At 44.2% G+C, this 16,289-nt stretch overlaps 1 protein-coding gene and 2 long non-coding RNA genes across 3 annotated transcripts; 2 read left to right on the top strand and 1 right to left on the bottom strand.

Moving 5' to 3' along the window:
* Window positions 1-1,533: 1,533 nt before the first annotated feature.
* Window positions 1,534-4,957, top strand: LOC124651780 (translocase of chloroplast 90, chloroplastic). The gene is made up of 3 exons (XM_047190815.1): window positions 1,534-1,641; window positions 1,786-1,907; window positions 2,331-4,957. The coding sequence occupies exons 2-3, from the start codon at window positions 1,793-1,795 to the stop codon at window positions 4,568-4,570; spliced, it is 2,355 nt and encodes a 784-aa protein (XP_047046771.1). The 5' UTR covers window positions 1,534-1,641; window positions 1,786-1,792; the 3' UTR covers window positions 4,571-4,957.
* Window positions 4,958-6,931: 1,974 nt separating this feature from the next.
* Window positions 6,932-8,067, top strand: LOC124654914. Its single transcript, XR_006988510.1, has 2 exons — window positions 6,932-7,132; window positions 7,828-8,067. It is a non-coding gene; the product is annotated as an uncharacterized LOC124654914 (long non-coding RNA).
* A 2,267-nt stretch (window positions 8,068-10,334) lies between these two features.
* Window positions 10,335-16,069, bottom strand: LOC124652872. Its single transcript, XR_006987767.1, has 2 exons — window positions 15,688-16,069; window positions 10,335-13,773 (listed from the first exon to the last, which is right to left on the bottom strand). It is a non-coding gene; the product is annotated as an uncharacterized LOC124652872 (long non-coding RNA).
* Window positions 16,070-16,289: the final 220 nt, after the last annotated feature.

Genomic DNA, 16,289 nt, shown 5'->3' with positions numbered 1-16,289 from the left:
GATGCAACCAAGTGGTACTTGGTTGAGTGTGGCTTTACTTTGTTTGTCCTCTGCAGGAAAACAAAGATCAATGGAGGATTGAGAAGATTTAGATTTAGGAATTCTTTTATTTCCTAGTAATCTTCTATTACTTTTGTAAAGAGAATATATATTTGTGTAAAGGTTGTGCAATTTCAATGGATGTATGATGATTTGTAATATTTAGTTCTTGACCAAACAATCTTATTTTACTTACACTTATTTGATTTATAATTTTTGAAATTATTAATAATTGCTTTGTATTATTAAATATGATGGTCATGAAACTTATTCTTTTGAGATTATAATTCCAATTCAAATTCTTATTTGAACTTGTGTTATTCATATTTGAATCTAAATTCAAATTGTTTCCCCCAAAACACATGAATTCACAAAGTTCATGTCGAAATTTGTCGCACTCACATTGATGACTAACTCAATTCCACCGATGGAGAGAAACCTCGATCACTTTGACAGTTTTAAACAAAAGCGCGAAAATTCTCCGGATTTTCTATGCATGAATGCAATGCACACATATGTTTTCTCTCTTTTTGTAACCCCAGATCCTGGGATATTACAATAAACTTGGGCGACTCAGCATAATCTTTCGTACAACTATCACAACATGCTAAACCCGAACACAAAAAACTCTTCCCCTCTATGCATGCACAGTAAAATCTAGCAGTCTCACCAATCCAAAGTCCGGTCTATGAAGGATCTACCGCGATTGGAGATTAGAGTAACAGATCTAAGAAAATTGAGACCGTAAACAACAAGAACTGGACAAGAATAGCAAGCAATGGCGAGGAACACGTTGCAAACATCAATCCGAACTCTATCCTAATGAAAACCCTAGCAGATCTAATGTGCATGTCGTCGCAAATACCTGAGAATGGCATGTTCTGGCAGAACGAGTATGGAGGTGAGAAGGAGAGGTCGTTACCGCCATTGTTCCGGCCGAGGACAAGCTCGAGGTCGCGGGCGAACTAGAGATGTCGATGAAGACTGCGGAGCAGGTTGCGGCCGATGTCGCGGTGCTGCTCGCCGACGTCTCCTCCTCCAGTACCGGTGCTCCTCCATGCTGCGGTCCGGTTGATTGGTCGGTGGGAGAGGAACCGTCGGGTGATGTGACAGTTTGGGGGAGGTGAGAGTGCGATCGCGAGTGAGAGGAAGGAGAGGGGAGCGGTGAGGCTAATTATGGCGCGTGTTCCCGAAGAGACGCGGCGTTTCCGCCTCCCTTCCCCACGCGTGCAACCTTCTGACCGCAACGGGTCTGGTCCCGGAGAAACTGCCATTCCGGACGTTCCCTAGGACCTATCCCAGGGATGCTTTGAGATCCGATTAATGCAAAAACGCAGTGACCTGCAGGCATCCAAACGGGACCGAAAATTTGTTGGACGGATGCCGAGCCAAGTCGATCCAGCTACCAAACGCGCCCCTGCCAGTCCCTCTCGTCCCCTCGCAGACGTGACAAAACCTAGCGCTCTCCGGTCGGAAGGCTGAGCCACTCTCCTCTCCGCCCCTCTCTTTCTCCTGCCACACGAAAAAAAAAAGCACATCTCCAGGTCTAGCAACGACATCTATCGCCTCATCCCAAGAACGCCCAAGCCGCCGGCCGACCAGGTATCGTTGCGGCGAAGTTTTTCCAATAGCCGCACTTTGTCAATTCGAGTGCAAGGGAAAAAAAAGATTGGGGTTTCTGCTTACGGGTTGGGGTTGAGGGTGAGGAAGAAATCGCTGATTTCGGTTGCTCCCGCCTCTCTGCAGGTGAAGGATGATGTTGAACTTCAGGGACTGGATCTCCTACCGGCTCGGCTCGTCCCTGCAGTCGGCGAGGCCCTTCGCCATCTCCGGGGCCGACGACGGCGCCTCCGAGGCCGATGCTGATGGTAGTCTTCTTGCCTGGTTTCCCTTACGAGTATTATAATCCCGTTTTTTATTCAGTTTGTCCTCCGGTCCAATCGAATAGTTATTGATTTTAGGATGCATTAGAGGGATTAAACCAATTTGCCGTCACTGCTTAAGGCGAAGCTGTTTCATCTTTGTTACCCCAATTTTCTGCTGTCTTAATATATGGTCCTGACGACAACTTATAGGTTTTGGGGATGTTCACTTGCTGTTGTTACAACTGGTTGCACCCCGTGTGTCTGCCTGCCAGACCTTGGTTTCATTTACTTAGCTCAAGGTCATGCTGCTATTTGTTTGTTCTTCTGTAGTCCATTACGTAGAGACATTTCTTGCCTTCATTGGATTCGAGAAAGTAACACTGTAATTCTATCCTCCTGCTAAATCTATCGGATTTCCTGTTTCAGGTACAACACAAAATGAGTTTGTAGACACGGTGTCTGCCAACAGATTTCCTTCCACTGATAGCCGTGCATCAGAGGTCACATCCAGCCCACAGGATGCTTCTGGTCATCTTCAGCTAGATCATGATAGCAAGAACCCAGATCCGCTCAAGCAAGTTGAGGCACTTCAGATTAAGTTTTTGCGGCTGGTACACAGGACTGGAGTGCCTCCCAGTACCAATGTAGTGGCACAGGTACTGTACAGACTGCAGCTTGCCAACCTGATCAAGGCTGGTGAATCAGATGCCAAGAGAACCAACCTCGCTATCAACAAAGCCAGAGTTATAGCGGCAGAACAAGAAGCACCCGGTGGGCCAGATTTGGACCTCCCCTTGCGAATCCTTCTTCTGGGAAAGACTGGTGTAGGGAAGAGTGCCACAATTAACTCCATTTTTGATGAAACAAAGGTTGCAACCAATGCACTTGTTCCTGGTACTAGTAGGATAAAGAGGGTTGATGGAACTATCAAAGGAGTAAGAGTTACAGTTATCGATACACCTGGTCTGATGCCTCATTACTATAGCCAACGCAGGAACAGGAAGATTTTGCATGCCGTCAAGCGTTTCATTAAAAGATCGCCGCCTGATATCATCTTGTACTTTGAGCGACTTGACCATATTAACAGCAAATACAGTGACTACCCTCTGCTGAAGCTTATGACTGATATTTTGGGTTCTTCAATGTGGTTCAACACACTCCTTGTAATGACTCACTGTTCCTCATCTCCTCCTGAAGGACCAGATGGCTATCCTTTGGAGTATGATGCGTACACCCGTTATTGTAAGAATGTCGTCCAGCGTCATATCCAGGTAGCAGCTTCTAACACACAGCTGGAGAACCCTATTGTTCTGGTTGACAATCATCCAATGTGCAGACGAAACACCAGAGCTGAAAGAGTTCTGCCAAATGGGCAGGTATGGGTATCAGAACTTTTGCTTCTGTGTGGGGCGACCAAGTTGCTGGCAGAAGCAAATTCGTTACTCAAGTTTCAAGATAGTTTTCTACTGTCACAAGCAAATACTAGGCTACCTTCACTGCCTCATCTTCTTTCATCACTCCTTAAACCCTATTCGTCATCGAGTTCTGACGGTGTTGGCAGTGAGATGACTGAACTATCAGATGAGGAGGATGACTATGATCAGCTACCACCATTTCGACTTCTCAAGAAATCTGAATTCGAAAAATTGACCAAGGAACAGAGAACTGCATATCTTGATGAACTGGACTATCGTGAGACTTCATACCTAAAACAGCAGTGGAAGGAAGGAATCAGAAGGCAAAAGCTTGCTGAAGCTCAAAACAGTGATGCGTCACCTGCGGTTGCTGATGATTATGAAGAGAGCACATCCCCAGAGGTTGTGCACATGTCAGACATGGAAATCCCGTTAAGTTTTGACTCTGATTATCCAGCGTACCGCTACCGTCACCTTATAACTAATGATCAGTTGTTTAGACCAGTTTTGGACCCCCAAGGATGGGACCATGATATTGGGTTTGACGGGATCAATTTTGAATCATGTCATGATTATAAAAAGAACATATCCGCATCAATCGCGGGACAGATGAGAAAGGATAAAGAAGACATGTATATCCAATCAGAATGTTCAGTAAGCTATGCTGATCAGAGTGGCTACTCCTTGATGGGGGGCATGGATATGCAAACAGCGAGTAAGGATTTGGTTTGTACTGTTCATGGGGATGCCAAGTTCCGAAATTTGGCTTGGAACACCACTGGAGGAGGCATTTCTGTTACTAAATTTGGGACGAGGTATTTTTCTGGAGCCAAATTGGAGGACTCGGTCATCATTGGTAAACGAGTTCAGTTGGTAGCCAATGCCGGGAGGATGGTTGGTGGTGGACAAGTGGCAGATGGAGGTGGCCTGGAAGTCACAGTAAGGGGAAAAGACTACCCTGTGAGAGAAGGGAGCACCACCATCGCAGCCACTGTTCTCTCGTTTGAGAAAGAGACTGTACTCAGTGCGAATCTTCAGTCAGTCTTCCGAGTGGGCCGTGGGTCAAAACTATCGGTTGGCGCCAACATAAACAGCAGAAACCTAGGCCAACTCTGCATCAAGACCAGCACTTCAGACCATGCGGAAATAGCTCTGGTTGCGGCCATCTCACTAGTTCAGTTCTTGCTAAGGAGAAGATCACCGCCGACTGACAAAGATGAGCAGCGGTTTGACAGCGATTTAGATGACTAAGTTGACAGATAGGAGGAAGAGCGGACGGCCTTGCCATGCTGTAAACGGTCAGCAACGTCAGGAATGGCTCCTGCTGGTGAAGCTACGTTGCCTGCCACGAATCTAGGTTTTCCAAATTGTACAGACTTTCTGTATGTATGTGTGATTTACGAAGACATCTCTTTTATTCTGGCAAAGAGTATTTTCTGCCTCTAGGGTTACAAGATCCAGTTTTGACATCACACAAAGTGTAGCTTTTGCCATCTCTGTCACATAAAGATATCTGTTTTCTTTCTAGCAAACAAAAGTTATTCCATTGATCACAGAGTCACAGACTATTATACTGCCTATGACTTGGATATGGAGGAGACAATTTCAAATTTGAACATCTCAAAAAGTACTTGTGTCTGTGCTTGTCTGATGATAATGCCTAGGTCAATATCCTAGGTCCAAAATGCTTTTAGCCATTTTTGCAGCAGCGATGCAATTGTTCCTGTAGTTTATTCAGATATTTTTGCAGGTATAAACTACGGGCAGCGCTCAATGAATTTATAGACAGCCAGGGGTGGCGGGAAGGCTGCTATGCGGTGGGACACAGGGAAACATCACACATACTTTGGATGAAATAACTGATCTGCTTAGAGAAAATAAACACACAGTTACTGAAGGAAAATGTTTGGGCTTCCAATTTATATTATCAATGACCATCCATTTCATCAGTTTGATTGCCCATAACAACCACTGCTTTATGATGCATACAACTTCGAAGATTACTAATGACCATACAAATTAGGTGAATTTGGACGATCAGTGAATCAAAGCCTCTTCTAATAATCCAAAGCATATATATTGAGCATGATCGTAACATGCAATATTGGAGTATATACACTTACCGAATACAAATGAATCAAAATAACTCTCCACCCAACCATCAATTGTAGATTTGTAGCTGAGTATCTCAAACTAGAAAGTACATGTTTATAATCCGCAGTAAAGGTGCACCATGATAGTCCTTATGTTGACCGCATATGATGCTTCCTACATTTCTCAACCTGAGAGCCTGGTAAGAGCATATACAATGGTGATTTCTTAGGAGTGCCACCTAGGATAAATACTAAGGTGAAGAAGAGACAATATTGAAAAGAAGGGTTTGCCTTTCTTAATTAAGAAGAGGTGACCTCTTAGCATAATCTCTCACCATAAATTTAGGATATCTGATTACTATGGATAAGACTAAAAACTAATCTATTGTACACTATATTTTGCTGTTATATCTAAATTACGTAACGGCGTTAAGATAAGACAGTTTTATCAATCATTGCACATGCCCTAAACGACATATTCAGTGCGGCCAGGAAACATATGATAGGGGTATTGAATCCGTGTCGTATTAGTTCAACGAAATAAAAAGTATAGAAGTCACAAGTGCTAACTGAATGAAATATGTACACATCAAACTTTCACGGCTCGTAAATTTCATCGAGGAACAACTCTAATAGAGACGGGAAGGCTGATCAATGATGAGCTTGTAGAACTTTCCTGTGTTCGCGTAAGTACACACTGAAACCGTGATAAAGAAAAGGCAAGAAATCCAGGACTCTGACTCTTTTTTGGCAGGGGTCATCAATCTGAAAAATAACAGACGAATAAAAAGAGAAAAAGGGCAAACCTTTATATGAAAATTTGGATTGTGCACCCAACCATGCACGCAGATGGACTGCCTACAGATTATTGGAGACTTGCACGCCGTAAGCATGCGGCTGCTCCGGCACGATCGGTTGCTAACAGTAAAAACAATCAGCAAAAACAATCGTCCTAGTTAATTACAACACTATCCGGAAAAAAATATTAGAACATGAACGTGTTGCCGTCCCGCCTTAGCATGGATGGCACAGCAGCACTTTCATTAGTAGTTGTTCTCTGCCGCCGAGCGAAATAAAAAGATACGGCATCGTACATGGCTTGTACATGGGACTGTCATAAGCACAGCAGGACTACCTATGGTCGCTTTTAACTGGGCATCTTTTACAGTAGCTTTTACCACAGCTGGTAAGGGGAGAGGTATGATTAGTCAACGGTCAGGATTAAACGGCCCGACAGCCCATCAACAAGTACACCATGGAAAAAAAAAATTAGTTCTCCCGAAACGGGCCAAACAATTGGCCCAGCAGGAGAGAAGTCTCCAGCCTCCGTCACGAGAGAAGTCGCCGGCCTCCCTCAACATCGCGTTCTCCCTGGAGCGTGACCGCCGCCGCCATCGTCCCGTCGGCGTCGTCCTGCGCGGAGCGCAACCGCCGCCTCCGTCGACACCCTCGCGAGCCTCCGTCAACACCCTCGCTAGCCTCCATCGCGTGACCGCCGCCGCCATCACGGCATCCCGTCGGCGTCGTCCTGCGCGGAGCGCAACCGCCGCCTCCGTCGACACCCTCGAGATCCCGTCGTCCCGCGTGGAGACCGCTGCCGCCATCGACACCCCGTCCTCCTGCATCTAGGGTGACCGCCGCCATCGACTCCACGCCATCCTGCATCGTGGGCGGCCGCCGCCACCAGCGAATCGGCCCGATCCTGCATCGCCGGCACCAGGTAGCCTATTTCTGACGAACACCGTATTGTGGATGCTTGCCATGTCGCTATTTGAGCCATGAGTGTGCTGTTCATGTGCTGTGGGTATTGGCCTGATCATGAAGTAAATAGATGATATTCTGTTTTAGAGACATTATGTATGGTGATGTGCCTCAGATTGCTAGCTCCACATGTGTTGGTGTGCATGTTGTGGCTTGTGAAACTACAATTATCATGACATAGTAGTCTGATTGTTGAGTCTAATGCCATCCTTTGTACATGTTGGTTTTATTCGTAATCAGTTTATCACATAGAAAAAAAGGTGGAGGAAAAATGTTAAGAGATGTTCCAAAAGGAAAGACATTGTTCTGTGATAAAGTTTGTTTTAGATTCAAATTCTTGTTGTACTGTAAAGGCTTTCTGAGTTTATCGAAATTTTCTTAGAGAGATACATGTATGATGTCTGGTTCTATTTAGTCAAACTTTAGGAGTTTGGAGGAAAGGTGTGGGATGAAGTTGTAATGGGCGCAAGTGATACTTGGTTTCATTTTTTAATGAAATCGGGAGCGGGAGCTCCTCAATTAAAAAAAAAAAGTTTATCTTTGTGAATTATTGTCATTCTGAAAAGGTATTTTCATATAAATACTAAATAATCATGTTTATCCTGCAAATTCGTTACCTCTATTTCATTGATTTGCGAGTGTGATGTATACCAGGTGGTATGTGATTTGAAGCAAAAGGTGCTGCTGTGTCGTCTTCCGAAGGTGGTTCTCTTCCCAACTTGTGATGATTCTGGTACATGGATGTGGCGATGTTCTGATAAGGTTTTAGGCTTAGCTCTGAAACACGAAACACATTTGCTTATTTGCTTATTTGGAATGTCAGTTACATATGTGTTCAGTGTCAATTCTTCTCTGTAATATGAAACCTAGAAACAAAAAAGGGTTTTTATCTGATGCAATGGTTGTCTGAAACTCTGAAGGTGGTGGTGCTTCCCTGATGCTATGCTACTTGCAGCAGACAGTTTCATTTCCTTGTGCAACTGGTTTAGTATTATAGCTTTGCTTTGTGGGCTACTGGGTACAAAGTATCAGGGCTGAGAGCCTGAGAGTGTGTAGACAAAGGAGCAGCTTTAACCAGTGATAATGGCGTTCTAAGTTTGCTTGTTGTTGTGGAGTATTCCTGTCAAGTTCTGTGAACATGGGAATCGGAAAACAATTTTTACAATGCTTTGTGTTGTACGCTATAGGGAAGATATTATGCCCTACCACAGGTGTAACGGTGAACTCCAAGTACCTTAGCCTGGTCGATATTGTCCAGAAGGTTAGATCTATTAACTGGGCCAAATCTGACCTGTGTATGCTATTCATGAGTACTTTCACAATTTCAGACAAATGATATGAGTAAGTCTCAAAGAGCTAAACGTTTGTAAATCTAGCAGTCTCTCGTTTGTAAATCTAGCAGTACTTCGGCTGAGTTTGAGAGTGCAATTGAACTATTTAAAGAGTATTTTGAATCATACAAGATAAAGATTATAACACGCCAGATTTCTCGATCAGACAAAATGACAAACTCTGTTCGAAACATTATAAACTACAGTAAAGACTTTCACAAGACAGAGGTCACGCAGCCACGCGGTGACATGCACAAGACAGAGGTCAGTCACCGGTAACATCTCGTCGAGCACGCCGTCGAGACCAGCCAGCACAAGGTTCACGGCCTGCGGCTCCTGCGCCTCCTCTGGAAGACCCTCGATGCTGAGCCTGGTATGAAACTCCATCTTGCCCGGCGAACCACGCGCACAACGGCTCCACCGACGAATACTCACTTGTGCGCCACAGCAGCGCACTGCCGGGTAGAAGTTCACCACACGCGTGCAGGCTTCGTCCGAGACGAATCGGACGAAGAAGTGGTATGGTGGGCTTGTCACCTCCGTCGTCGCCGACAGATAGTAGTAAAGATACTGCAAGGAAAAATATTGAGGTGGAGGAATTACTGGAACTATCACTTATTCAGTTTATAACCTATAGGTAAATGAAAGCTACAGCAATATGACATAGTAATCAATTCAGACAATTTATTGAAAACATTTTAGTAGACTTCACTAAAACATAAGAGTAGTCAAAATTAGTTATATTGATTTACTAATTAGCCGTTCAACAGATGTCCAAATGCTTTAAGAATCAAGCACTACTAGGAAGTTTGCGGCGCGGCGCACGCCGCGCCCCTGGGTTGAAGGATTGGCGTGTCCGTGGGTTGAAGGACCTAGGACCATGCTGCCATATTTCGCATAAAAACAGTTAGATTAATTAATTAATAGCATCAAAATATCCAATTAAGTTTCATAGTAATGTGATAAGTGTGTACAACAATAACAAAAAATATGAAGAGTAAACACGATGAAACAAATGCAATGCATGGGGTATTTTCCTTTTTATTTGCATCTAAAATACACTGCCAAACTTGTGTATTACACATGTACACATATACAACACTGCCAAACTTGTGTATTATACATGTACACATATACAGGTGTTGGACCTGGGATTATGGCTGACACACCATACTCCGATTATTTCCTGTGGTAGTAGTTCGCGATGGGCAGCAATAACCAGTGTGACGGAAAGCTGACGCTAAAGCACAATCATCCTCCCCACAGGGGTAGCGGCGTAGCGCCTCTGTAAACCCAACCTGTAAACCCAACCGTTTCACGTCGTCACGAAACAGTGTTCAGAAATGTCAGCCGATAGCAAGTTTGCACTCGTGCATACACTCCGGCGGAGCCAATTTCTCTATCAGAACGAAGCTGGATTGAGGTGCTCTGCCATGAGCACTACTGCGCTAGGACATACCTGCGTTTCTCCATGCCCATCTGCTCGCGGTCTTGGAAAAGCTCCAGTTTCGTGCAACTCTCCTATATGCCGCCCCACCATATCTCTCGATATTAATACATTCCCAAAAATACCGCCCCACCAGGCAGGTGAATCAGGTATGACAGCTAGTTCTATATCATGGTTCTTTATAGACTCAGGGAACTTGTCATGCATGTCAGTTGAGCTCATGGTCCCCCAAGAAATTCATGGGGGCACCAAAGGGTATTGTAACGGATTGGAGGATACAAATGCAGTTCAAACTTCACCGTTGTATTCTCTGGAAAATGAGATTGTCATACAACTTCCAGATATCTGTCAGAATTGCAAAAGTACATATATTGATACGGTAGTGCATTTCAGTCTGTCCCCATTTATTGCAAATAGAGAATATCTTGAAGAAACATAACTAAAAAATTCCTGAAAACATAATTCAGAGAAGAAATGTAAGTACAAAATTACTGAGCAAAGCTGAGCATATTTAGGAAACGTAACTACAAAATTACTAAGAAACACAATTTCCTTTGATGTGTGTCTTCTGCAATGGAGAGGGTAAAAGAGGAGGCCGAAAGTCATCTAGCATGCCTTCCACTCTTTGCACTGCAGCAATGTGGATTAGCCACTCATTATCCTACGCAAAACAATTCATGCGTTACTGTGCAAAGATATAACTGTTATATGGGATGCCCTAATAATAAGATTCAATATGTTACAACCTCTCATAGGCTGAAGTGCAGCTTACATATATCACTATTTACATGCCTTGTATTTTAGAGTTCGGAGAGTAAGATAGCTAACCAATTAACTTATCTGTTTGGAGTTGGAGACAAAAGAATGCTTCTTTTCTTCGAGAAAACGCAAAAGGATTTGCGTTTCATTTCATTGAAAAGGAAAACAGATTTGAAATGATATAAAATCCAAATATCCAAATGATAAGACAAAAAAAACTCGCAGAGTAAGTTCTCACCATTAGTTTCCTCTCCAACTCGCTTCGCTGTGCAGCAGCACGCCGCGCCCCTTGGCTGACTGCGATGCTGGCATGTCATACATGGCATAATTGATTAGTGTGATTATATAGTTCACAGAGTAGGTTGACATAGGATATATCAGTTTCAGAAATTGTGGAACAATGTAAAGTCAGTATACTAATGGAAAAAAGAGACAGCAGATGAATAGCACAGCTACCATCAGTTGCTACTGAAATTAACCACATATTATTGATAGCACAAAAACAACAACTGCTATAATTTTCTTTATTGAAAAAAAAGGACCGCTATTACAAAAGTTTTCAGTACAGGGTACAGGACACCTGAACATCTGGAGGAAAAATTAACTACAGGAAAGAAAACTTCAGTATAAGGTATACATAAAACTTCAGTGTAAGGTATACATTACATACGTTTCATTGCACATTCTACAGCTAACTCATAGACGAAAAATGGCATGAACCATCACATGCCCGTGCTCAAATGCAACCTGGAAACAATGCAGCAAACTACATGAAGATACACGATCATATGTATATATTAGAAAACATAAGGACAGAAACAAACAAACGTGCATGTGTAGGATGCAGTAAGTATTTGTACAGATAGGCAAACACTTCCTTGAATATACAATGTACCTTGTAAGTAGTTTCAGACTTTGAGAAAACAACATAGATCTGGCCATGAGGAAAGTGTCAGGTTCCCGATATAAGAAGCTGAAAATCATTAAACATTCTCGTAAAAGAACCCGTTATTGCAGGTTCAGGTTCCTCCCTATGTGCCACAAACGGTAGGGTGATTGTTAGGCATAGAACAAAAGATCTTTATTGGCATTGTTCTGCATCTATGGAAATACGGATGAGCTGCTAGTATTTCAGTGCGGGAAAGGGATCTCCCAACTCAGACAGTATATCAAATTACCTCACGGAGTGCCATTTGTTAAAATCATACAGAAGCAATTAATAATATAGTAGCTTAATCAAATCCACTTGGCATATAATTATACATATAGTCATATTACTTCAGCTTTCTGCCATTCGGCAGCTTTATGCTCATATAATATTATATTACATTTACCGTTGTACTAAAAGAACACCTTGAACAATTAACTGTCAAAAAGTCTGTTGGTTTGTACTTTTTCCATGCTTCAGGGAGGACGATTGACCATGGGACATCTGGAATGTAAAGACTGATTGATGAACATTTGGAATGGAAAGATGGAACCTTTCTTCATTTGCTCTGAATTGATCTATGTGGTTGCTTGGCACATAGGCCTCCACTGTATTTCCCTAAAACATCGACCAAAGCTGAATTTTCAATTTACATAGAAGGCAGCTGACTTTTCTGTCAGTAACTTATACAGCAATAATTTTCTTACAGGTTTCAGAAATCTGAAGCATGTGTCCAACTTAGTATAGTTTTCCTATTCTTATAAAGATCCATTAGTTGCACATGCAAGAATGCGGTGTGCTCACTTTGTAAAAGTGCCCTTTGTGCAATGTTTGGCTTGTTTGTCAAAATGGCTTGTCAAAATGGAACATTGTGTCCCAGGAAAAGCCTGAGCACTTGGCTGAGTGTGTTATTTTATTTTGGCGCAATTTTCAGCCTCTGGTTTTTTATGATGATCAGCTCTAAAACTAATTTCTTCAAAAAAAGTGACAGATAAGAGTTTGGTCGCACTTTCTTCAAAACATAATTATGCAATTGTAAAGGGACGTCATGCTGACTATATAAACAGATAACGCTATATGTAATACTGGCTTATAAGGAATAAGGAAGTCAGGAGGAAGAAGCCATATATTGTTTGCAATATTTGAATTCCCACGGGAGAAACAATCAGTAATTTGGGCTGGTTGTATATTTATTCATGTATAAAAGTGAGAAAACCAGAGGTCTGCTACCTGACAGTTGATAGAAGAGGCGGCATAATCTGCAAATCTACTGGGAGGACAAAAATCCAAATCAAGACCGAGACAACAACAGCAATAAGAAAGCAATGACATGCAAGTATGTCCTCTCTACATTCTCCATCCATAGCCAAAGGCCACAGTGTATGCAGTACCAATGGGAGAGCTCTGAACTGATGAGCTGTGTCAGCCACTACATCCAAAATAACAAAATAAGATGCCAATAGATGGCTAATAATTGAGTGGGATCAGTGGCGGACCCAAGATTTTCATCAAGCCTGGGCGCACTATAAGCCCGTCCAAATTTTTATCAAATATTCATCAAAATAGGTTGCGCCGCCAGCCAGAAGCCTGGGCGCATGCCCGGGGCTTAGGGGCGGTTGGGTCCGCCTATGAGTGGGATACTGGTCATTCATTCTCGTTAATTAAATAACTAAATAGGATATTGGGCAGTTCATTCTCCCAACACTCGTACCATTAGTGGTTGTTGCATTGTTGGCGCTGCGGAGAATTCACCAATTTGAGATGTGCTGCTGGTACTACATACTGATGCCTTTTTAATTTGTTATAGCTATAACTAACTAACCAAGAACCACTAAAAATAAACAACAACCAATCACCTGATAGAGCAGTTGTGAAGGATCAACGAAATCAATTTAGAAAGAGGAGCAACAATGGGAAGGAAAGGGAACCATCATTAGCATCAGCGAGCGCCAAGTTGCCAGCCCTGGTGTGGCTGAGGGTGTTCGGGGCTGTAGGAGCTCGACAGAGCCAACAATGGCCTGAGCAGCAGGCTCAAGGTCAGCGAGGAAGGCTTTGGATCCTTCTACAGCGCCTCCTTCCGCTCAGCCGGCAGCGGCCAGATCGTCGACGGCATCAAGCTCCTCAACCAGCGCAACCTGCAGTTTAAGAATCAATCACTTGTTAAAGATCTATATTTTCAGACAATTCTTGGCTTTTCATTGAAAGAAATCGAGATTCATGAAGAATATTTGTATAACAACATAGAAAATTCACCAGGACTGGGAGATCCGCCCAGCATAAACAGCCACAGAACTAAGACTATAAAATCAGGAAAATCGAGGATAACAGCAAATCGAAGGTAGAACAACACCGGTCAATCAAAAATTATATAATACCAGCTGCAGGATTGGGAAGGGCGAAAATGTAATCAAGCATCCCGGCGTGCGTGGAGTGAGGCGGTTCCGGAGGCCACCCCGGCCCGGACGGCCTCCACCAGCGAAGAGGAATCCCGAGCGTGCGTGTGGTGAAGCGGCCCCGGAGGCCAACCCGATCCGGACTGCCTTCACCACTTCCCCCTCCTGCACCACGCCCCCACCACCCCACTCTTCAACCTCGCTAGACACTCCAGCAGCAGTACCATCGCTGCCGCCGCCGCCGATTCTCGCTTCCTCTCCTGCTCCATGCCCTCTTGTCGGCGACGTCCCGCTCGATCGGAAGGTCGCGGCGGTGGAAGTGGTGGTGCGGCGGCGTTTTCGAGGCTTCACGTGGGAAGCCGTGGCCTCCCCGGCGGGACGACGGATGCGTCGACACCTGCTACGCCGCGCTGGTGGGTATTGTGGAGGAATGTGACTGTGGATTGGTCGAGACCCGCAGACGAAGACATGGAGAGACATCCGAGAAAGAGACCGGATAGACCAGAAATGTATGGATTTACTCAAAGCGGCGAGGGTCGGGTAAGAACCGGAAAACCGGAAGTTTACCGAGCCCAGAGACACACAAAATGAGAAGCAACCGGATACAATAACAGAGATCACCGGGAGCCTGCCGGTTACCTAAGATTTAGCACGCAAAGAAAAAAGGCAAGAAAAGTAAGCTGCCCCAAACTAATTTTCTGTCTACAGTGAAAAGTGCAACCGTGTCAAAATTTAGTTGGTTGAAATGCTACCATGAATAGTGCCCAAAACTTTAAGGTTTGAGCAGATAGGGTTAGCTTTTATATAGGTAATATATTTTGTACTTAGTGGCTTTCAATTTGGGTTCCCATTACGCATAGACTTGTACTGACATAGTTTCAAAAACTACAAGACATTATGTAATATAATAAAGTTGTGCCACACCAGCGCATCATATTGTTAGTACTAGTCCACTAGAAATCCAGAACTTCTGACGCTGCAAATTCAAGCAGCTCATCATGATACCGTGAAAGGAAAAGGAATGTCACCTCATCAGGACAATGTGGGTTTGCACCAAGATCTCCCCTTATCACTGGTTTACTTGCATGGCATTCATTAGGAGATTAATACACTAATTAAATGCAAGTCCATTGACTTTAATCATAACTAATCTGATGAAAATTAAGAAAAGATCAAGAGAGTGAGTCCACTGGTGCTATTTAAGAGGTAAAGTGCATGGTTTTGGTCTCACAATTCTATTTTTTATCCAATGCTCTGAAGCTTTCGTTTTCTGTTGCATTTATGCGTACTTGTTGTCTTCCAGGAGCTCTACTGGCTTGAGAAGTAATGACTGATTACCTTCTAAAGTTGAACTATTTACACTAGAATATTTGTTCCTCCTTTTCCTTTTCCAAAAAGAACAACTACAATCCCTTCGAGATGCACCTAGTTTTAACCAGTGACAACGGACCCTATTATCTTTATTGACTTTGCCATGACGGAACAACAGAGCTACTGAGCTAGCATATATATTTGATAGGAGTGTAAAGATTCCCCCATAATGGCTGAAATTGGTAACTTGTACTAATCAGAATGCAGTTAACACAATTAACCAGCCTTCGACAAGCACTTAGTGATTTCAGTATTGATTTCAGAATGTCGTAGCAGATAGCTTACATGGAGAATACGACCGTCGCGGCGGCGCCAACATGGAGGCAGAGATGGTGGGCACCTGCCCGAGCGCCGGACACCACTTCGTCGACCTCTTCCCCAGCTCCAACACACCGTCGCCGGCCTTGCTCTCCCTTCGCGGCGGTGCCGACAGAACAAAGACCGGCGACCGCGTCGCGGCGGCACCCACACGGGTGAGGTGGAAGGCAGTTGACCTGGCCGAGGAGCAGCGTGTCCTTGGCCTTCAGGAGCTTCACTTCCCTGCGACGGCAGTCACGGCAGGGTCGGTCTTGGCGTCACCACCACCACCTCCAGCACCGGAGTCGTGGAGGATGACGACCGAAGTTAGTGCCCTGGATTCCTATGCACGACGTCCACCGAGATGGCCGGCCAGTAGAGGCGCTCGAACTTGCCGTCGCCCGAGTGCTAGATCAACACGGCGGCCGCATCCGTCACCTGGCAGTTCGCCATTTCAGGTCAAGGGCGCCGATTTGGTTATCGATATGTTGTCTGTGGCGGCGAGTCGCCGAAGAAGCGAGCATGGACGGGCTCTCTTGTACGAGATACACCGGAACACGACGGCGACTTGATTGAGGCGACGGAGGGGG

Source organism: Lolium rigidum, chromosome 5 (assembly GCF_022539505.1).
Source record: "Lolium rigidum isolate FL_2022 chromosome 5, APGP_CSIRO_Lrig_0.1, whole genome shotgun sequence".
Taxonomy (NCBI): domain Eukaryota; kingdom Viridiplantae; phylum Streptophyta; class Magnoliopsida; order Poales; family Poaceae; genus Lolium; species Lolium rigidum.
This window is presented reverse-complemented; position numbering and strand designations above follow the sequence as displayed.